This window comes from Mustela nigripes, chromosome 14 (assembly GCF_022355385.1).
Source record: "Mustela nigripes isolate SB6536 chromosome 14, MUSNIG.SB6536, whole genome shotgun sequence".
Taxonomy (NCBI): domain Eukaryota; kingdom Metazoa; phylum Chordata; class Mammalia; order Carnivora; family Mustelidae; genus Mustela; species Mustela nigripes.
Window position 1 is genome coordinate 93,447,796 of NC_081570.1, and position 23,485 is coordinate 93,471,280.

At 43.4% G+C, this 23,485-nt stretch overlaps 2 protein-coding genes and 1 pseudogene across 3 annotated transcripts in view; 2 read left to right on the forward strand and 1 right to left on the reverse strand.

The window, feature by feature from the left end:
* Window positions 1-935: 935 nt before the first annotated feature.
* CFAP276 (cilia and flagella associated protein 276) lies at window positions 936-10,255 on the reverse strand. Its single transcript, XM_059374219.1, has 5 exons — window positions 10,060-10,255; window positions 2,642-2,758; window positions 2,009-2,124; window positions 1,519-1,649; window positions 936-1,082 (listed from the first exon to the last, which is right to left on the reverse strand). Exons 1-5 carry the CDS (start codon window positions 10,138-10,140, stop codon window positions 1,012-1,014), a joined length of 516 nt encoding a protein of 171 aa, XP_059230202.1. The 5' UTR covers window positions 10,141-10,255; the 3' UTR covers window positions 936-1,011.
* An 888-nt stretch (window positions 10,256-11,143) lies between these two features.
* ELAPOR1 (endosome-lysosome associated apoptosis and autophagy regulator 1) overlaps window positions 11,144-23,485 on the forward strand; it is a 69,108-nt gene continuing 56,766 nt past the window's right edge. Inside the window, exon 1 of one of the 2 annotated variants that reach the window (XM_059375628.1) lies at window positions 11,144-11,460. In XM_059375628.1, coding sequence (XP_059231611.1) covers window positions 11,308-11,460 — 153 coding nt within the window. In that variant the 5' untranslated portion in view covers window positions 11,144-11,307. The remainder of the gene's footprint in view (window positions 11,461-23,485) is intronic. The other variant, XM_059375627.1, reaches the window with a different exon arrangement.
* On the forward strand, window positions 21,530-22,509 carry LOC132000614 (large ribosomal subunit protein eL29-like; annotated as a pseudogene).

Below are 23,485 nucleotides of genomic sequence, written 5' to 3' on the forward strand. Positions count from 1 at the left end.
GTATCTCTGTGGAAGAGGAGCCGCAATAGTTCAATGGAACTTAAGGACCCTGTACCTGAGTAACAGGAAGAAATTCATATCTGAATTATTCAACAATGCATATGTTGTCCAAACTTAGAAATGGGAATTGACCCTACAATCTTCTGAAAGTTCTGCCATTTCTTGTCCAATCTAACAGCAGGTTCCCCTGAGTAACTTAAAATTTTAGAAACCACATTAATGTGGTTAATGTTTTTAGATAACCTTCAAACCCAAGCACCAGGTTGTTGAACCACATTTATAATAATCAGGGGCTGTATTTCACAGCATAAACTGACAAAAGGGAATTGACTCCCAGGCAAAAAGACAGCAGAATTAGAGAATGAACAGTAGCAAGGAGCCAGGTCTAGGAAGATGGAACCCTTATGGAAAAGTAGAGCTCAGCAGATGACTAAATCCGGAAGGTCTGAAATACGTTAAGTGTGACCTCAGCGTAAATGTTAATGCTACACAGAGTTACCAGAATTATGGTGTGGTAAGCTCATTAAGAGAATGGGCTATGTCCCTGACACTTAGCTCAGTGGCTGACATACAAGTTTGCCAGAAATGTTGATATATCTATGTTTGGAATGAGCCCAGTTTATAAAATATAAATACCTGTCCCCTGCCAAAAACAGTGTTTTCTTTTTCTTAAAGTAGACTCCATACCCAGCCTTATGTGGGGCCTGAACTCATGACCCCAAGACCCAAGCTGAGATTAACAGATAATTAATCAACTGAGCCTTGAAGGCACCCCATATGCTGTTTTGTTCTAGATCCTTAGCTTTTCAGCAAGATGACTTAACAAATTGCAAAAATGTCCAATAGGACTAGTTTCTAAAGTTGGGAAACTTCCACATTTTAAGAGCTGTCAAGTAGCAACTCTTTAGTCCATGGGTAACACACTTCAGGCTTCATCCAGCACAAATCTATTTAATGGAGATGGGCAGCAGATGTTCCACTATGATTAATTAGTCCAGGGGCCTGTTAACATTAGGTAGAGAAGAAGCCACCATCAGTCTTTCGGGAGTAGCCTCCATTGGTGGCTGCAGTGTGAGGGGACACTGTGGAGAAAAGAGAACAGGGGGTAGGCTGTGAATTTCAAATCCTTTGCCTTTTCTGGGAACCTGTAATCACCCACACATTTCTGGGTGCTGTGGAGAAGGTTCTTCAGTAGGTGGGGAAACTGACCTATAGAGAGGACTAATGGGAGACAGCTGTAGGTCTTCCACTCCCAGGTTTCTGCCCTTTCCTACAATTTTGTCCCTTAGAACTAAGCCTGTTAAAAGCTCTTGAAAAATGGAATTCATTTCCTAGCTTTTAGGCAGTATGTCCTCTGGTATTAGTCTAATAATGTGCCAGCTTAGTCACTACTACTCCAAGACCTTCAGTTATCCCTGAAGTTCCCTAATGACCAATCACCTCAACTCCCTGATTCCTGGGTCAATTTAAAAAAATTCTGGTACCACCCCTCTGCCCATCCAGTCTTCTAACCCTTACCTATGGATCCCTGGATGCTGTGGATAGACTCCTTCTTAGGGTTGATCCAGTATCTGATGTTAGACCGGGAAGTGATGGAAGGTGGTGGAGGAGGGGGTAAAAGTTCTCCAGGGAATTGGGTCTTGATGATTCTAGAAGATGGTATGGGGAAGAACAAGGGAGAGTGAAATCAATCAGAAGAAGAAAGGTGAGGAGGGAATAAGAGTTGCATGCAGCCTCAAAAATAATGCAGCCAAAGACCCTTTTTGCCCTCTAGGAATTAACTGAAGATTTTGTTTGTTTATACAGATGAGCACAATGCTGGAGGATCTCTATTCCTTTTAGTAAATAAAAATACAGAAATTGCATTATAGATATAGATGTAAAAAGCACAGGAATAGGTCTACAAATGAGTATCTACTGATTATTTCTATTTCCCAGATGACGATTTACCTTACAAGACTGGATGGCATTGTCCTTAGGGTGGAGAGGCTCTGCCTCCACCACTTACCCATGGGTATCCTGGGTAGTCTCCTGGTGTAAGAGTATCTCACTTTTGTTCTTGAATGTCCCTGTGTGGTGGTTGTACAAGGCTGCTAAGCGAAAATCCAGGTCATCCTTTGGTATCTACAGAGAAAGTCAGTCACCTCAGGGTTAGCTTGCTACCTCTACCCCAACTCTAGTCAGGTTCTCTTGGGCCCTACTTTTTCCCCAGAAGCAGAATGAACCCCTTTGGGGCCTGAGGTCCACCAACTCCTTACATACCAAGGACATTTTAACTCTTGTCAATATAGAATTATGTCATGCTTAGGTCTAATGAGGGGTGAGCTCTCACAGGAGCTATGGACATCTTATTGTCCTTCACTTGGGCTTACTGGGCCTTACCTCATTTCTGGTTATAATCAGAAGAGTGAAAAGTCTGGTGAGAAAATGATTTGCTCCAGATAATCAACTGGACAAAACACAAGCCTTCCAACTTCACAGAGGCCAGATAAATTAGTGTTAGGTTTTAGATTTGGTAGGACCTTGGACTGGGGACAAAGTAAAGATGCTGATGCCATGAAGGACAGATGACCTTTCAAAAAAGAGATTCATGAGTCTTACGCAGATGTAAAGAGAAATAGCATTTCAATGCTATAGGTACCTCAGGATCAAAAAAATAAACATCCCGCCTCATGGAGGTGATTGTGGGAGTTGAGCTGAGCCGACTCCAGGGTTCCTGTTGCTGAGCAAGGTGAGCTGGGTTCTTATATGGCAGTTTCTGCAAGAGAGAAACCACACGCAGGACCTGGTTACAGGAGGCCTTGCTGATGTGATAGTTTCAGTGACATCCATCTCCTTATTCCAGCCTATTTTAACTGAACCTCAGGGGGATATCTTCAAAGGGAAGAATGATACGAAGCAAAACTCCCAGGCGCTTGATGCTCCTAAGTTTTCAACCTTAGAACTGACAGAAGTAGGCCAGGAATACAGGCAAAGGGGTGGAGTGGGACGGGGTCAAGAGCGTGGAGAAGATAAGAAAGACGATGATCTCAGGTTTAGACATACTGAGTTTGAAGAAAAGATACGTTGTCCAAATGCAGTCAACAGGTGGAAAATGGGAAGTGTGAAACTCGGAGCTCGGAACAAGTAATAGGGGTATGGAGGTCATCTACATGAAGTAGTGGCTGATGCCTACAAAAAGAGGGGTGTCCAAAAGGGCTCATGATTGCACAATATTATAATGGGGAGAGGGGAGGAGAGAGGATGCTAAGGTAGTCAGAGTCAAAAGAATCGGGAGAGTGCAGTGTCTAATCGGGAAGAGAAAAAGATTGCAGTAAGCAGGGATGAGTCGTTGTGGCTGCAGAAGTGTCATAGAAAAAGTACACTGAATAGTCAGTCTTCTAAATAGAACCGGATAAGCATGAATGTGAAAAGTATGTAACTGATTTTGCCAGTTAATGTAAAAATGCCATATTGTTAACTATACAGAAATAAATGCCAGTTAATGTAAAAATGCCATATTGTACCTAGCACCGCAACCCAATACTTGGTGTTCAAAAACTAAATACTGTTTGAATAATGACTGCGAGTACAGTTTCAACCTAGTTGAGATCAAATTCAACCTATCCTGTGTTGGAACCCTCTTCCCTTCTATATAGGGCAGTGCTGTGTAACTCAGGTCAGTTAGACATTAATTGGATAGTATGTATCAGACAGTGTGCTATCACCAAAAAGATTACAAATGAAACAAGGAAACTACAAATATATGATGCAGGCATAGGCAGTTCTCCCATTCCTTAAAGACTACATAAGCCTCAAATGTCCTCATTCAGCAGAAGAATGAGACTGTCTTTCATTGAGAAAGTCAAGACTGTCAAGCATGAATACCATCCACACATCCAGTGTCCTTCCATCTCAAAGAAAGGGGTGTACCTTTAACTCCAGGATAACCCTTATGAATGAAAAAAGTTAGTCCATTCAAATGGAAGCAAAAAAAAAAAAAAAAAGAGGTAGCAATACTCAGACAAAATAAACTTTAGAACAAGACTGTAGCAAGAGTCAAATAAGGGCATTTCATAATGATAGAGGCATCAATCCAATAAGAGGATATCATAATTGTGAATAGCTATGCACCCCAAATAGAAGCACCTAAATACATAAAGCAAATATAAATAGACATAAAGGAAGAACTGACAGTAATATACCAATACTAGGGGACTTTAATATCCACTTGTATCAATGGATAAACCATCCAGACAGAAAATCAAGAAGGAATTGATTGCTTTGAACAATACGTTAGATCGGATGGACACAACAGATATATACATTCCATCCAAAGCACCAGAATACACATTCTTTTCCAGAATACATGGAGCATTGTCTAGGAGATATCACATGTCAGACCACAAAACAAGTCTCAATAAATTTAAGAAGACTGAAATCACAAATTTAAGAAGACTGAAATCTCATCAAGCAACTTTTCCAACCACATGGTATGAAACCAGAAATCAATTAGGAGAAAAAAACCCTGGAAAACAAAAACACATGGAGGTTAGACAACATGCTACTGAGCAACCAATGGGTCAACCAAGAAATCTGAGGAAATAGAGAAATACAGAGAAAATGAAAATGAAAATACAACTGTCTGTCCTAAGTCTTAGAGTTCTAAGAGGAAGTTTTATAGTGATACAGGCCTACCTCAAGAAACAAGAAAAATCTCAAACAATCTAATCTTATATCTAAAGAAACTAGAAAAAAAGAACAAACAAAGCCTAATGAAGAGTCAACAAAGTCAGTAGAAGGAAGGAGATAATAAAGATCTGAGCAGAAATAAATGAAAGACTCCACACACACATATACAAAGATCCAGGAAACCAAATGAAACCAAGAGCTGGTTCTTGGGAAACATAAAACTGATAAACCTTTACCTCAACTTATCAGGAAAAAAAGGGAGAGAGAGAGAGTGCACAAGGAATTAAATAAAATTAGAAATGAAGGAGAAACAATAACCAACATCACAGAAACACAAAGAATTATAACAAAATACTATGAAAATTATATGCCAACAAATTGGACGATCTAGAAAAATGGATAAATTCCTGGAAACATAGAATCTTCCAAAACTAAATCAAGAAGAGATAGAAAATTTGAACAGACCAATTACTAGTAACAAAATTGAAATGGTAATTCACAAAACTCCCAACAAACAAAAGTGCAGGACCAGATAGCTTCACAAACAAATTCTACCAAACATTTAAGGAAGACTTAATACCTATTGTTTTCAAACTATTCCAAAAAATAGAAGAGGAAGGATAAAAATATTATCATCTCAATAGATGCAGAAAAAGTATTTGACAAAATACAACATCTGTTTATTATTAAAAATCGCAATAAGTAGGTTTAGAGGGAATGTACCTCAACATGATAAAGGTAAATATGAAAATCCACAGTTAACATTAATTTCAATGGTGACAACTGAAAGATTTTCTTCCAAGTTCAGGAACAAAACAAGGATGCCCACAATCACCACTTTTATTCAACATAGTATTGGAAGTCTTAGCTACAGAAACCAGACAGGAAAAAGGAGTAACAGGTATCCAAATTGTTAAGAAAGAAGTAAAACCCTCACTATTTGCACATGACACAATATTATATATATAGAAAACCCCATAAAATACCAAAAAACTGTTACAGTTAATAAATGAATTCCCTAAAGTTACAGAATACAAAATTAATATAAAGAAATCTGTTGGGGTGCCTGGGTGGCTCAGTGGGTAAGCCTCTGCCTTTGACTTGGGTCATGATCTCAGGATCCTGGGATTGAGCTTCCCCCCAACCCCCACCTGCCTCTCTGCCTACTTGTGATCTCTCTCTGTGAGTCAAATAAATAAAATCAAATCTTAAAAAAAGAAAAGAATCACATTTACAATTGCACCAAAAATAATAAAAAATCTAGGAATAAATTTAACCAAGGCAGTGAAAGACTGAAAATTATAAGACACTGATGAAAGAATTGAAGACAGTACAAATGGAAAGATATATCATGCTCATGGATTGGAAAAATTAATGTTGTTAAAATGTCCATACTACCGGAAGCAATCTACAGATTCAGTGCAATCCCCATCAAAATGCCAATAGCATTTTTCACAGGACTAGAAAAAAGTAATCCTAAAATTTATGGAATCACAAAAGATTCTGAATATCAAAGCAATCTTGAGAAAGAACAAAGCTGGAGGTACCACAATCCTAGATTTCAAGATATACTACAAAGTTATAGTAATCAAAACAATATGTTATGTGGGGCATCTGGCTGACTTGCTTGGAAAAGCATGCATCTCTTGATTTGGGGGTCATGAGCTTGACCCCTACATTGGGTGTAGAGATTGCTAAAACAAATACATAAACTTAAAAAAAAACCAAAAACCAATACAGTACTGGCACAAAATGAGAAACATAGAACAGTGGAATAGGATAGAGAGCCAAGAAATAAATCCATGCTTACTTATATGGTCAATTAATCTATGAAAATGGACGCAAGAATATACCATGAGGAAAAGACAGCTTCTTTGATAAATGGTGCTGGGAAAACTGGGCAGCTACATGCAAAACAATGAAACTGGCCACTATCTTACACTATACACAAAAATAAAATGAAAGTGGATTAAAAACCTAAATGTGAGAACTGAAACTGTAAAGATTCTAAAAGAAAACACAGGCAGTAATTTCTTAAGATGTTAGCCTTATCAACATATTTATGGATATATCTTCTCAGGGAAGGGAAACAAAAGCAAAAATAAACTATTGGGATTACACCAAAATAAAAAGTTCTCGCACCAAGAAAGCCATTAACAAAATGAAAAGACAATCTAGTGAAAGGAAGAAGATATTTGCAAATGCTGTATCTGATAAGGAATTAATATCCAAAATACATCAAGAACTTATACAACTCAACACCAAAAACCCCAATCTGATTAAAAAATGGGCAGAGGACCTGTGTTGACATTTTTCCAAAGAGGACACAGAAATGGCTGACAGACACATAAAAAAGATGCTCAACATCACTGATCATCAGGGAAATGCAAACCAAAACCACAATGAAATATCATCTCACACCAGTCAGAATGGCTAGTATCAAAAAGACAAGAAATAACAAGTGTTGGTGGAGATGTAGAGAAAAGGGAACATGTAAATTGGTGCAGCCATTGGGGAAACAGTATAGAGGCTCCTGAAAAAATTAAAAATAGAAATGCCACATGATCCAGTAATTCCACTACTAGGTATTTGCCTAAAGAAAATGAAAACACTAATTCAAAAAGACATATGTACTATATTTACTGCAGCATTATTTACAGTAGCCAAGATATGAAAGCAACAAAAGTACCCATTGATAGATGAATGGATTAAGAAAATGTGATATCTCTATATATCTATATATAGCTTCATTCTTTATCTGTTTATCTATCTATCTATACACAATGGAATATTACTCAGCCATAAAAAAGAAAAATCTTGCCATTTTCAACAACATGGATGGAGGTAGAGGGTATTTGGCTAAGTGAAATAACACAAATAGAGTCCGATACTGTATTATTTCACTTATATGTGGAGCCTGAAAAGCAAAGCAAAACAAACAAAAGCAGAAACAGACCCATAAATGCAGAAAACAAACTAACAATTGCCAGAAGGAAGGTGGGTGGAGATCTGGGTGAAACAGGTGAAGAAATTAAGAGATACAAACTTCCAGTAAGTCATGGGCATGAAAGGTGCAGCATAGGAGAGAGTGTCAATGCTACTGTCGTAACATCGTATGGTGACAGGTGTTGACTACACTTACTGTGGGAACACTGAGTAATTTATAGGATTGTCAGATAGCTATGTTGTACACCTGAAATGAAGAGAACACTGAAAGTCAACTATACTTCCAAACTAATAATAAAAAAGAATAACCTTTCTTCCTTGAACCTAGCCTTTCCCTGCACTTCAGAGACCGGCACCATCCTGGTGTCCATCCCCTATACCCAGCTTCTCTTTCATTTCTTTATCACTGCCTAGCTACCACTCTTTCACCTTGCCTGCAGATCTAGACTTCTTCGAGAGTCAACATTTACTATCTTCACTTCCTCCCTCTTTCCATGCCCTCTTTAGCCACCACAGCCTGGCCTCCTTCTCAAGCAAGCCCTGAAACTACTCTTGCTGGTGACCAATGCTCTTTATCTTTAACTAGGTTAGGTGGGTCCTTTCCAGACGTCTGCATTTTTCTGGCACCATGATTCTGATTCTCTCAAATGTTTTCTCCATGCTCTGTGGGTCCAGCTCTTCCTGGCTGTCCTCCTGCCTCTAACTGTTACTGCTCAACCCCCTTGTCAGCTCTACTTTCCCCCTCTGCTCCCTTAGACAGTGCCTTCTTCAGGGGTTTCGTTTTTGTTTTTCATATTCTCACCTTCACTGGATGAGCTCATTCCGTCCTCTGGGTTAAATCACCACATGGGTACTGTGGCTTCTAGATATATATTTTCAACCTAGAATTCTCAACCATGTTGCCCACTATTCATCTTCACTTAAATGTCCCACGGGCACACAAAAGCAACATCTACATAACTGATCTGCACATCTTTCTCTCCAAACCTGCTTCCCCTGGATGACTCATTCAGTAAATGGTATCAATTAAGCCTTCGGACACCTAAGAGCTATCCTAGACTTCCCTTCTCGTGGGCCCATATCCAGCCACAAAGTTACATCAGTCTTACCCTTGGCAACTTTTTCACATCTGCGCCTCATTGTCATCCCCTGATTTAGACCTGTTATTCCTCCTGGAGACTGCTGCCTTCTGAGGCTCTTTCCTCCTTGCTAATTCTTCTTGTCCCCACTCCCATTCTATCCAAACTACACCACTTTGTTTTCTAAAACACCCATTGACCGTGTCACTCTAGTGCTTAAAATCCTGATGTGATTCCCCAGAACCTCCAGGATGGAATCCTAGCTCACAAGCAGCGTTGGTGGTATAGTGGTGAGCATAGCTGCCTTCCTAGCTCACAAGCATGGTGTACACAGCACACCCAGTCCAAGTAGGTGACTCCAGCTCCTGCTCTCTCCCCTCCTCCATCTCACATTGATGCTCCAGCCACTCTGGACTCTTTGGCCCCAAGCAGGCCATCTTTCTCTCCTTTCCATGGACGTGCACCTGCTGCCCCCGTGCCTTTAATGTCTGGTTCTTCTTTGCTTTTTTCTAATTCACATTCCACCTTCTCCCTCACCCTAGTCCAGCTCACTCATATTTGGGTGTGAAAACTCACCTGTTCTGAGCAGCTTTCTTTAAGCCTCCAGTTCTCCTAACACAAAATATGACACAGAGTATAACTCATGTGCTGTTGTGCGAGCATTTTCGCTGCTGCTGCTGTTGTCAGCTTTTCTACTAGTTTCTCTAAAGCAGGAGCCATATTTCACTCACCTACACATCCTCAGTGTTGAGCAGAATGCCAGCGTATAGTAAATGATAAATGTTGAATAAACGAAAGGAAGCTCCTTGATTCTGTTATCAAGCCACAACTACTATCAAATTAATCTTACTTTGAACCATTTCAAGCTTTCCAAATACTTCTGCCAGAAAAAGATTATTTAAATTCCTCAAATCACTGACACACATACAAAAATACATTCCAGCATTAACCAAAAGACAGAGATGGTGTGAGGGCAGATGTACAAAGCATGGCCTGGTGGCTTCCAGGGCACTCTCTCCCACTCCATATCTCATATCTCTTCAGAGAACAGGTTTCCAAACAGAGCAAAGGGTGGCTTGGTGGGACCCGGGCCTGATTATCCACATTATACCAAGCACTCCTCTGGGCAACGAAAGCCCCTTGTTCCTCTGGGCTAGAGCTCTACTTCCCTCTCCTCAAAAGCATCTCTGAAACGTTAGCAGATCTGAACGTGGAGCCAAGAGGCAGGCAGAAAACAAACTTCTCCGATACCTTACTCAGTGTCCTCACCAGAGTGCTTTAAGTTACCATCCCTGCTCATCACACCAACAGAAAGAAGAGTGCCATCGCCCTCGGTGGGAATCTACGCAAGAAATCACAGTACCTTGGAAGCCCGGAGTTTTCCCAGGTAGGTCTCATCGTTATCCAACGTAGGGTGCTGGAAAGGGTCTCGGGTGAAAGGCATGGTAAAATGCGGAGTGAGAAGCTGGTGTGAAGGATGGAAAGCTCGCGCAGCCGCACACAACGCACGCGGAGGATCCCGGTTCCCAATTGTTTGGAACGCCCACTTTCGGTTGCCAGGCAACTCTCCCGCCATCTGTGACTGAGGTGCATTCCCTTCGAGGAGGGCGCCACCTGGCGGTCCGGCGCGGGAGAACCCTCCGGAGGAAGCTCTGGGGAAGGCAGAGGGGAAAGCGCCACCGAGCGTACCGGGGAGCCCTGCATTTGCACTTGGGAGCCTTAGTTGAAAAACGTCGGCATCCCGCCTTGCAAAAGACTTCAGTTAAGTAAAGAAGTCCTGAAAGATGACCCAGGAATTTCCTTCTCCCTCACATCTAACGAAAGAATTTTTCAAAGCAATGAGAGAATGAAGATGTTAAGAGACGGAAGAGCCCAAGTGTCGTGCTTGGAAAATTTCAGGCTAACGCAAACCCTCCTTGCTTAAGTCTTAAGGCTTCGCATAGAGCCGGTTGTAAAGGCACGGGTGGATTTGGCGGGATGGAAGTAAGATCTGCAGAAGCGGCTGTTGCAGTAGGTAACATCTACCCGGGCCACTCTTCCGGGGGGCTGTAACTTCTGGAGGTGAGACGGCGCCTCAATCTTCCTTCTATCGCTGCACACAAAGGAGGTGCACAATAAGTATTGTCGAACGCCACGTCTGCAAAATTAGAGATGCTCATAAATGGCCCATGACCCGAAAGAGCAATGGAAAACGTGAATTTGGTGGCGTTGGCCTGTAGGATGTTTCTACTGCGTTCTTTACACGACCCCGGCCCGCCTGTTGGGCCGGTTGCAGACCCCGGGCGCGCGCAATCTCACGCGGCGCGCGCCAGCGGCGGCGGCTGCCATGGCGACCGGCAGGTGAGCGGCAGAGGAGCGCGTGGTCCCTGACCCACCCGCGCGGAGGGAAAGAGGAGGCGGTTGCCAAGGCGACGTGGGTAGGAGGAGAAGAGGAAGGAGGGAGGAGGAAGGATGGGCGGCCTCGGCGTAGCCGCAGGGAGGTGACTGAAGTGAGCCCAGCCCCTTGCATCCTCCCGCTGTGAACCTCCCTCCCCTTTTTTTCCGCCTTCTGCCAGCAGTAGCAGCAGCCGCAGCACCTGAGCCGCTGCTGCCGCTCGCGCAGGACAACGCTATGGCTGAGCCGGGGCGCAGCCTCCATCCCTCTGCCAGAGGCAGGGGAAGAACGGAGCGGCGCACACTCCGGCTTCTGCGGCTGCTGCTCTGGGTTGGGACCGCCTTCCAGGTGACCCAGGGAGCGGGACCGGAGCTTCACTCCTGTAAAGAGGTACTGTTTTCCCCGACCTGACCCTACTTTGGTCAGACAATCTTGGATCCTGGCGGAGACCTTGGGGACCCAGGCACAGACAGTTTCAGAGGCCACGGAGTTTAGGTTTCTTTGGGGATGAGGCGGGGGGGGGGGGGGGGGGGGGGGGGGGGGGGGGGCGGGAAGAGGAGCGGACTGGCGTCATGGAGAGGCCAGCCCACTGGAGGACTCATGAAACAGATCATCCTCACAGTCTGGGCTGCTGAGCTCAGAGGAGAAGGTCCCAGCTCCAAGGAGCCCAGGAAGGACCTGGGTCCCTGGGCTCGGAAATCAAGGAAGAAGACATGGATGGTTTTCCAGCTGCAATGAAATACCTTAAAAGTAGTTGAAAACAAAAGATTATGTACAGAGGGGCAAATTGGAAAGTGAGAGGGAAGAGCGGGGTAAGAAAGGTGTTAGGAAGGCCGAGGAAAGTAGGGGAGAAAAGCGGACATCCTTGTGGTTTTATTATGGTTTCAAATAAGTGTGAAGTTGGGAGATGTGACAGGGGGACTGAAGGAACCCATCACCTTTCTCCCCCTCCCCTCCTTCTTAAACATCCAGTTACCTTGCGGGCTGCTAAGTACTTTGCCTCCCCCAGTGTGCTTTGTTTAGTGTACCTGACAGCCCACGAACCCCTCTGACAAGACTTTGAGTCTGTAATATCTCGCTTTCCGCCAGTCTCTACTTTCCTTCTCTGGACTTCTGCTGACATATGTGACAAGTCTTTTTCAAGGTGTTTCTAAAAGGTTGCCTGCACAATTCAGACGATAGGCAGTGAATGTCTTCCCACTGAAAATCCTTTGAGCATTCTTTTTGGAGGAATACCAAGGTATTAAGTAGTAACAAAACTCAGTAGTTTCTATAGGTTTGAAATACCATTATTTGGTTGTTCTCTGGGTAAGCTTTTTTAACCATATGGCAGAGACGTCAACAAGAACTGCACTGGGGAAGGTAAAATAAGAGTTGTTCTGTTATCTCTGTGAGATGTGAAAGATTTCATAATACACCAAGAGGTTAGCCCTGTAAGAAGAATCTCCATTGTCATACTTAGCTAGGGTTTTGAGAGATTGAAATACTTTTTATGAGTTGTTAGTGTTCACTGATTAGTAAAAGCAGCCCCCTCTCATATGGAAATATATTATTATGAAGGTGCTCTATCCATTAGACTGTCTACAACAAAACAGATCAGGAAGAACTGAAGGGTGGGGTAAGGAGAGAGAATTTTGTACTTCATTCATGAATATGGCACAAGTGATCCCAGTCAGTGGCACTCTTGATAACTTTTTATCAGTTCCAATGAAGACCTTCCCTGGACTGCCTACATTTTCACTCAGCCACTTTTCAGAACTGTTTTTTCTTTTTTTAAGATTTTATTCATTTATTTGAGAGAGAGAGAGAGAGAGAGAGAGAGCGCGCGCATACGAATGAGCAGGGGGTGGGGCAGAGGGATATGCAGAAGCAGACTCCCTGCTGAGCAGGGAGCCTGTCCCTGTGGGCTCCATCCCAGAACCTTGAGATCATGATCTGAGTCGAAATCAGATGCTTAACCAACTGAGCCTTCCCAGAGCCCCTTTATGACCTGTTTTAAAGATGGCTAGGAACAGGATGATCTTTTCAGTGATTGTGGCTTACTGGGCTTGGTGGTGTGTGGCCTAACCAACTGAGATACCTAGTTCAACCAAGCACCCTTGCCTAAGAATCCAGTATGGGAGTCTCCTCTGAGTGGAAGGTAAGAATCTTAACAGTTCCACTACTGCTTCTTGGTGAGATATTGTCAACTCTGGAAAATGTGAGACATTTGAGAAATTAAACACTTTGTATCATCTTGTTTTGGAGGGAAGGAAGAATACTGATGCTTGAGACCTCTAACTTGGGCACATATTTTTGCATTTACTCCTTTTTAAATGGCTGCCATTTGTCTAAGCAAAAGGTCTTACTGCAGAGCCTGAGCTCGGGCCAGTGTTACCTGTGCAACTCAACATACCAGGGGTCTAGTCTCTACCTGTTATTTACCACACAGTTTTTGGATCTGTACAATGGGTGTTTCAGTAACACCTACCACAAAAAGGATTGCCTTGAGTATTGAAAGAGAAAATACACACACAAAAAACTCCCAAAACCATAAAAATCAAACACAAGTTAGAGTTACCTAACCCCTTTCCTTTTCAGCTTCATTACCATTAGATCCATACCCCATGCCAGAGTCAAAATGACTTAGGAGTTGGCCACAGGCGTCAGCAAGTCCCGTTTATTTATTTTTTTTTCTTAAGATTTTATTTATTTATTTGTCAGGGAAAGAGAGGGAACACGAGCAAGGGGAAAGGCAGGCAGTGGGAGAAGCAGGCTCCCCATCGAGTAAGGACCCTGAAGTGGGACTCGATACGTGGACCCTGGGATCATGACCTGAGCCAAAGGCAGACGGTTAAGCAACGGAGCCACTCAGGCGTTCCTGCAAGTTCTGTTTAGACTTTCCTTGAGCAAACAGTGGCTGCTGGACACCCTTGACTCCAAATAATAAGGAAGAGAATAAACGCATTGTTACAACAGTCTTCATTTGGCAATATGAACTGACTCAACAAGTTTGGGGGCTTCCAACCCAAATGGTGAAAAATCAATTCAGGGTAGACTAACGCTTTTCTATTTTTTTTTTTTTTAAGATTTTATTTATTTGTCAGAGAGAGGGAGAGAGAGCAAGCACAGGCAGACAGAATGGCAGGCAGAGGCAGAGGGAGAAGCAGGCTCCCTGCCGAGCAAGGAGCCCGATGTGGGACTCGATCCCAGGACGCTGGGACCATGACCTGAGCCGAAGGCAGCTGCTTAACCAACTGAGCCACCCAGGCGTCCCACGCTTTTCTATTCTTAATTTTCATATGAATTCCTTGTGGGAATTCAATTCCCATGTTGGGTATTACTGGCGGGGCCTCTTTTCAGGCCAACCTGATATGACAACAGTGCTGTTCCAGCCTTGTTTCTGAAATCTGAGGTACCCCTCTGGATCTAATCAGGAAACAGAGAGATTTAATCTTTTTTTTTTTTTAAAGATTTTATTTATTTATTTATTTGACAGATCACAAGTAGGAAGAGAGGCAGGCAGAGAGAGAGAGGAGGAAGCTGGCTCCCTGCTGAGCAGAGAGCCCAATGTGGGTCTCCATCCCAGGACCCTAAGATCATGACCTGAGCTGAAGGCAGAGGCTTTAGCCCACCGAGCCACCCAGGCACCCCAGGAAACAGAGAGATTTAGCAGGAGGTTTAAACTGAGGTGACAGAGAACGGGGAGTTATAGATTGCTAAAGCTATGTTGGGGTGTGGCGTGCCTTTGCTTACACAATTTTACAATAATCAAGGTCACCAGTGGAACTAAGCATCCTGTATGGTATTTGTTTTCATGAATCATTTCTTTAGCCCTGTGCTAGCCTGGGCAGAGTGCTGAGAGCCAAGGGAGCATTTCCCATAAAACAATGAATATACATCAAATGAGAGAGGAGCAGAAAACCCTCTTTAACAGATCTGTCTTGTCCTGAGGCTCCAGTGATAATTGCCCCCAAAGGGACTTCCCAATCTATACTGGGAAATCCATAGGACCTGGGAATCTGGCACACCTGGATTGTAATAAAATTGGATGAGTGAGGGATGACTCTGCCACTTAGTAAGGATACTGCATCAAACAAGTTAATTCACTTCTTGCAGCCTCAGATTCCTGATCGGTAAAATGGGAATGGTAATACACATTATGATTCTTACTCTAACAAGGCTGCTGTGAAGATTAAATTAAGTTAGATAACACATGCAAAAGGCCCAGTGCATACCCTTGACATGTCACAGGTGCTTAAGAAATACTGGTAGGCAGAAAAGTAAGTACACAAATAAGGATGTATAAATGATAACGCACAGTTAACATATGGTAAGCGATGCAAGAGTGGCAATACAGAGTTAAATAGGAGAAGAAGAAAACATATTTGAACAGTTGGCACTTGACCTAGTTCTGGAATCATCAGGAGGACTGCAATGGGCAGAGATGGATCGGATAGAGGGAGGAGCCTGCAGAAAGGTCCACGAGGCAAATGCAAGGGATCCTGGGAATTGCCAGTAGATCAGGCGGCAGAAATGTGAAGTACGTGTGAGTACAACAGGAGATAAGGTTGGAACGTGTGGAGTAGGTGTGGGGGACAATAGAAATCCAGCCTGGAAAGTTAGAAATCTGAAGTGGAGAATCCCTGAAGGATTTCTGGCAGAGATAGCAGCCTTCTCAGTGTGGAATAATAGGAATGAAAAGTAAACATGGTTGAGGAAGGCCAGAAGGTAAGAGAGGGAGGTGGGAGCAAGGAGATCAGCCAAGGAGGAGGCTAACAGGACGGTGCTGGCAGGTGGCAGTGGGACACATGGAGAGGTGTAGATGGGAAGAATGTGCTGAAGGTAGAGGTTAGAGGGTTTGGCAACTGACTTTAAGTGTAGGGTCAAGGAGAGGGGCAAGCCATGGGTCAAATTTGGTCAGGGGTTTTGAGTGGGTGTGGGAGATGTAGAAAGAACAGCTTTAGGAGCAGAGTGATGGACTTTCATAGTTCTGACTCCCCCCCCCCCCCCCCCCCCCCGATCAGCCCCTCTACCAGGAGGGAGAAAGTCCCGAGATCCCAGCATAGTATTTCACTGCATGATCATATCTTCGGACCTTTTATGTTTCCTCCTGTATTTGCTTCTAACTCATTATTTAAGGTTTGGGTTCCACAGGGAAATGAGTAGGTCTGGAAAACATTCAGGACCCCTGAGATTTCAGGAACTATTTCACCGGGAGCCTAAGATTTAAAGTGACTCCTGCGGGGCGCCTGGGTGGCTCAGTCAATTGAACTTCCGGCTCTTGGTTCTGGTCGGTCATGATATCAGAGTTGGGGGATCAAGCCCCCAACATCCGGATCCACACACAACAGAGACTCTGCTTGAGATTCTCTCCCTCCCCCTGCTCTCTCGATCTCTCTCTAAAATAAATAAATACATCTTTTTAAAAAAATAAAAAACAAAGTGACTTGGGGCACCTGGCTACTCAGTTGGAGGGGCGTGCAATTTTTGAAATCAGGGTTGTGAGTTTGAGCCTCACATTGGGTGTAAAGCTTACTTAAATAAAAATTTAAAAACTTAGGAGTGCCTGGGTGGCTCAGTCGTTAAGCTCTGCCTTTGGCTCAGGTCATGATCCCAGGGTTCTGGGATCGAGTCCTGCATCTGGCTTTCTCCTCCGCGGGAAGTCTACTTCTCCCTCACTCACTTCCCCTGCTTGTGCTCCCTCTCTCGCTGTGTCTCTCTATCAAATAAATAAATAAAATCTTAAAAAAAATTTATTTTAAACTTAAAAAAAAAAAAAGATTTGAAGTGACTCCTTTGGTTGGGAGTCACCAAGCTTGAATGTTTAAAACATCCTGCCATATTTGGTGGAGAGGGGAAATAGAAAGGCTCCTTTTGTCATGAAGTACTTTTTTTTTCCCCCCAGAGATTTTGTTCATTTATTTGACAGAGAAAGAGAGAGCACACAAGCAGGCGGGAGGAGCAGAGGGAGAGGGAAAAGTAGGCTTCCTGCTGAGCAGGGAGCCCAATGTGGGACTCAATCCCAGGACTCTGGAATCACGACCTGAGCTGAAGGCAGCTGCTTAACCGACTGAGCCACCCAGGCATCCCTCACTAGGTACTCTTGTAGGCTTGTGAGATGTGCTGGTTTTAGTAATAGATATTTGAGATCTGAAGGCTTTTGGGGAGTCATTTTGTCTATTCTCCCATCTCAAGGTAGGAGTATACTAAAACTGGACCAGTCTGATCATTATCTACCTTACTTTATTTTTAAAAATGTTTTATTTATTTGAGAGAGAGAGAGAGAGAATGGGGGCTGGGGCAGAAAGAGAAGGGAAGAATCTCAAGCAGACTCCAAGCTGAGTGTGGAGCCCAGTGCGGGGCTCAATCTCACAACTCTGAGATCATAACCTGAGCTGAAATCAAGAGTCAGTTGCTCAACTGACTGAGCTTCTCAAGCACCCCAATCTGCCTTACTTTCAAAGAAAAACTTTAGGGGCAGCTGGGTGGCTCAGTCAGTGGGGTGTCTGACTTTGGCTCAGGTCATGATCTTGGTGTCGTTGGGATTGAGCCCCATGTCGGCTCTGTGCTCAGTGGGGAGTCTGCTTCTCCCTCTCCTTCAGCCCCTTCCCCTGCTTGTGTGTGCACTCTCTCTCTCTCTTTCAAATAAATAAATAAAAAATCTTAAAAAAAAAAAAAGAAAAACTTTAAAAATTGTAAAAGTGACACATTTCCTTTGCAGAAAACTTGGGGAAAAATAGATAAATAAGAAGAAGAGAGTAAAAATCACCTCTACTCCTAGCATTCAAACTATGAATTTTACATAGGTTTTTGTGAGAGGGAGGCAGAATATGGTACAGAGTGTGGGGTCTGGATATATGGAGTGGGGTGGGATCAATTTCCAGCTCCTTCGCTCAGTAATGGCATGCCCTTGGGGAAGCTATTTAATCTCCTCACACCTCAGCTTCTTCATCATTGCCATGGGAATATTAATAAAGTCCACTTAATTGATTACTATATTATGACAATCAAGTGAATTCATACATATAAAGTGCTTAGACTAGTTTCTGGTGCATAGTAAGTACTCAATAAACATTAGCTGTTCTAGATTTTTTAGTGGAAGTATAATTAACATGGTCTTACAGTAGTAGATAATAAGAATTTAACAGGGGTAAGAGTGTTGGAAAGGGAAAAAGAGTAGATGTGAAAGGTATTCTGAGGACAAAGTTGGCAAAACTTGGCAAAGAGAAGGAAGAGAGCATAGCAGGTAAGGGTCTGGAGCTGTGCTATCCAGATATGGTAGCCACTAGCCTTGTGTGGCTATCGAGCCATGAAAATGCAGCAAGTATAGCTGAGGAAATGGATTTTTTTAAAAAAGATTTTATTTACTTATTTGAGAGAGAAGACTATACAAGCAGGGGGAGTGGGAGAGGGAGAAGCAAACTCCCCATTGAGCAGGGAGCCCGATGCGGGGCTCGATCCCAGGACCCTGGGATCATGACCTAAGCTGAAGGCAGACGCTTTAACCCACTGAGCCACCCGGGTGCCCCAGAAACTTAGTTCCTAACTAAGAAATTAAGTTTCTGTTCCAAGTCCGGTATGTGTGTTACACTTTACAGCATGACTGAATTCAGATGCTAGATTTTCATAAAAAATACTGGATCTCTATTTGGATTTCATTAAATTTCTGGTTAAGAAAGTAGATGGGGGGGCGCCTGGGTGGCTCAGTGGGTTAAGCCACTGCCTTCGGCTCAGGTCATGATCCCAGGGTCCTGGGATCGAGTCCCACATCGGGCTCTCTGCTCAGCAGGGAGCCTGCTTCCTCCTCTTTCTCTCTGCCTACATGTAATCTCTCTCTGTCAAATAAATAAATAAAATCTTTAAAAAAAAAAAAAAAAGAAAGAAAGAAAGTAGATGCGGTCCCCTGGATGGCTCAGTTGGTTAAGCAACTGACTCTGGGTTTCTGCTTAGGCTGTGATCTCAGGGTGGAGAGAATAAGCCCAGAGAGCTCCGCTCTCAATAGGGAATCTTCCTCTCTCCCTCTGCCCGTCCCCCTACTTGCACCCTCTGTCTCTAAAATAAATAAATAAATCTTAAAAAAAGAAAGAAAGTAGATACACATACCCAAGTAGTTGCAAGCACAGCTGACAAATTTTCAATGACTGAGTTGAGTGTGCATTTTAACTTTAACTCTTATTTTTTTAAAAGATTTTATTTATTTATTTGATAGAGATCACAGTAGGCAGAGAGACAGGCAGAGAGAGGGGTGGGGGGAAGCAGGCTCCCTGCTAAGCAGAGAGCCCCATGCGGGGCTGAATCCCAAAACCCTGGGATCATAACCTGAGCCAAAGGCAGAATCTTTAACCCACTGAGCCACCCAGGCATTCCTAACTTTAACTTTTAATTAAAATTAAATAAAATTAAAAATCCATTTCCTTGGAGTGCCTGAGTGGCTCAGTCAGTTTTGTGTCTGCCTTCTGCTCAGGTCACACGATCCCAGAATCCTGGGATCAAGCCCCGCATCGGGCTCTCTGTTCAGCAGGGAGCCTGCTTCCTCCTCTCTCTGTGCCTGCCTCTCTGCCTACTTGTGATCTCTGTCTGTCAAATAAATAAATAAAATCTTAAAAAAAAGAAACTAAGTTTCTAACGGAACTTAGTACAGAAAAAATGAATGGGAAACATCTCAATAATATTGCATGCTGATGGCATGTTGAAATGTAGTGTTAAAATTCATTTCACCCGAAAAATATAATTTCACCTGTGTCTCTATACTTTTTCAAATGTGCTTACTGGTAATTTTAAAACCTTGTATGTGGTTCACATGTTTCTGTGTTCGGTGTTCACTTGGCAGTGACAACTGACCATTTCAACTGCATTATCTTGGGCAAGATACTCACCTGTCTTCTTCTCAAGTTTTTCATTTGGAAAATGGGGATAATTTATATCTTTTATGGATTGGTGGGAGGATTAAGCAAAATGCTTACAGTGGTTTGCAAAATGCATAGCGTAGAGTCAGTGCTTAATGTTGCGCTTGTTACCGTTTTATGATCAGCTTTTTGAAAACTGAGGAATGGGGACTGAGGAATGGGACTGAGCTCCAGATTGCCTTATTCTCTTTTGGCATATTGAATACTATTTTTAAATAGCTTTATTATTTTTGTAACAATGGTACATTCTTATTCTAAAATATCAGGAAGTAGAGAATGTGAACAGGGATGCAAAACTTACCCAAAATTTCATAACTGGCTAACATCACTATAAACACTTTGTTGCCTATTTCCAGGCTTGCTTTTATACTTGTAGACTTTCTATACTTCTACACGTAAATGTAGAGATATAAATATATAATTTTCCATAAATGGGATCATATCATACATGCTGTGTCATAACCCTTTTTTTCATACAGGAATTTGCAAAAGACATCTCTATCTGTTAATAAATATAGGTCTAACTTCATCATTTTATTTATTTATTTATTTTTATTTATTTATTTGACAGACAGAGATCACAAGTAGGCAGAGAGGCAGGCAGAGAGAGAGGAAGGGAAGCAGGCTCCCTGCTGAGCAGAGAGCCCGATGCGGGGCTCGATCCCAGAACCCTGGAGATCACGTCCTGAGCCGAAGGCAGAGGCCTTAACTCACTGAGCCACCCAGGCACCCCTAACTTCATCATTTTAAAGGTTACAAAGAGTTCTGTAGCATGTATAGAGTATAATCTATTTAACCAACCAATTCAGATGGCTTCTAAATTCTATTGCTATCAACAATACTGAAATGAATGCTTTTGCATATATATTTGTAAACATTTGCTCAATTGTTATCCTGTTAACCCCTTAGCTGTATTCCATACATGAAGATTCCTTGATCAAAGAGCACATATATATTTTTAAAGATTTTATTTACTTATTTGACAGAGATCACAAGTAGGCAGAGAGATAGGCAGAGAGAGAAGAGGAAATAGACTCCCCATTGAGCAGAAAGCCTGACTCGGGGCTCAATCCCAGGATCCTGGGATCATGACCTGAGCCAAAGGCAGAAGCTTTAACCCACTGAGCCACCCAGGCGCCCCACAAAGTGCACATATATTTTATATTGCTCCCTATTATCCAATTTCTCTTTTGGGGAAATTGCACCAATTTTATTTTCCATGAACTCTGCATGTCCTCACCTTTTCTCATATCTCTGGCAATATTGTCAGTCCTTTCAAACTTAACAAATGGGGCGGTAGGCAACACGCACACCCCTTTGTTTTTGCTTGACCCCTAGCTGAAGGACCCCTCCTGTTTCAAGAAGGACCCAACCTAGAGCTCCCAAGAGACCTTAGAATGTTTCTCAAAGCTATTACTGCAACTGAGGGACAGACTCTCACTCATTCTATAGCAAGCAATACAAACAAATCCCTATACATCAGTCTTTTTCTAAATTGCTTCTCAGCTTCTTCTCCCTCCACCAGCGAGCAGTGCTCTTGGCCACGCTGCCTCCAGCTCCCCTCTCCCCTCTTTCACGTTTCCCCATTTCCCGTGTAAATGGCCCTGGGGAGGAACTGGGCTTGGAATAGCAGACTTGATACTCCCAAATAACCAGTGTAATTGACTTGCAAATTTGGTTCAGTGATATGAAAGAAATGCAGAAGATATGACAAGGAGACCTAACTGTAGATCGTGGATCTACCCTAGATGGTAGATGGGGAAGGTGACAGCTGGCCTCTCTGAGGAGTGGGTTTAAGTGGCGAGCTCAATGAAAGCTGTGGAGAAGTTTGGCCCGTGAAAAGGAATGGACAAGCTTGCAGGCAGGAAAGAGCCTGTGCCGCTTTCTCTTCCGGTCCGAGACGCTTCGGGAGCTGTGGGCTTCGGCGCAGACATGGCCAAGTCTGAGAAGCACACCACGGACAACCAGTCATGAAAATGGCACAGAAATGGCATCAGGAAACCCCAGTCCCAAAGATACGAATCCCTTAAGGGGGTAGACCCCAAACTCCTGAGGAACATGCGCTTTGCCAAGAAGCACAACAAGAAGGGCCTGAAGAAGATGCAGGCCAACAACGCCAAGGCCATGAGTGCACGAGCCGAGGCTATCAAGGCCCTCATCAAGCCCAAGGAGGTCAAGCCCAAGATCCCAAAGGGCAGCAGCCGCAAGCTCAAATCGACTTGCCTACATCGCTCACCTCAAGCTCGGGAAACGTGCTCATGCCTACATTGCCAAGGGTCTCAGGCTCTGCCGGCCGAAGTCCAAGGCCAAGGCCCAGGCTTCAGCTGCGACTTCAGCTCCAGCTCCAGCTCCTGCTCCTGCTGCAGCTCAGACTCCCAAAGGTGCTCAGGCCCCCACAAAGGCTCCAGTGCAGAAGCTTCTGACTGCCAGTGTGAGGACAGAAGGACTGGTATGACCCCTGGGCTTCTATCCGCATGGGTCTGGTGTCCTCCTGTGCTATTTGTACAAATAAACCTGCGGCAGGATCTGTAAAAAAAAAAAAAAAGAAAAAGAGTCTGTGCCTAGGAGACAGAGAGAAGGCCAGCGTGGCTGGGCAACATCAATTTACACTTGCAAAATGAGAAATGTATATCCCCATTTTGAAGTTTCAAAGCTATTAAAAGAAGATATCTTAAGCAAAAGTCCCGGAGGGCACTGTTTGTTTAAAAATTGTTATTAATTTTTCCATCATAAGGTAATATATGCCCATAATAATAGCTTACATTTATTGAGTTCCCCAAGTGACCTACAGGCAGGAACACATTTGGTCCTCATAAGAACTCTGTGAGGTAGGCACCCCACCTCCATTCCACCCCATCCCTCTCCTCTTGCTTGCTCCACTCTCTCCCACAGCCCTCTCGGCCCTCCGGCATGTAGTTTACGTACATACATCTGTGTGTGCGCGCGCACACATTTTTTTTTAATTGTCCGTATTTTCTAACTAGAATGTAAACTCTGTGAGGGCTGGTATTCTTGTACATTTTAATCATTTCTAATTTCCCAGTGCCTGCCACAGAGAGATTAGCCTGCCAGAGGTTACTTGGCTGGAAAGAGAGCAGGAACTCAAGCAGCTGGGCTCTTCCCCACCGTGCTGTTTTCTGCATGTCAGCCCCAATTGTGCAAAGGGTAGAAGCCTAGAAGTAAAAGTTTCCCCTCCCCACCCCTCACAAGTCCCCAAAGGCTAACCTCTGTCAGCTCCTGCTTCGATATTCTTCTTGAAATATCTTATGCCTCTACAAGCACATCTATTTTTTCGCCTTCTGTACAAATCAGATCAGAATATGTGTCCTGTTCTGTATTTTATTATTTTCCTTACTACAGATCCACGTCTTTATTTTTAACAGCTCCATGGTGGTTTGTGATAAACATGTGCCGTGATCTGCTAAAGCAAAGTTGATGACTAGGTCAGTTCCCGTCATTTATATGGTAACAGAGCTGCAGTGACTGTCCTCTATGTGTACTGAGGCAACTTGTCTGAGTCTGTCAAA

Bases quoted from the DNA above. Each gene is read 5' to 3' on its own strand.
- CFAP276 (XM_059374219.1), bottom strand. From the start codon at position 10,140: ATGCCTTTCACCCGAGACCCTTTCCAGCACCCTACGTTGGATAACGAT. The intron at 2,759-10,059 runs GTACTGTGATTT...TCTCTCTTGCAG, and splicing joins GAAAACTCCGGGCTTCCAAG to AAACTGCCATATAAGAACCC. The intron at 1,083-1,518 runs GTAAGGGTTAGA...TTTTCTCCACAG, and splicing joins CAGCATCCAGGGATCCATAG to TGTCCCCTCACACTGCAGCC.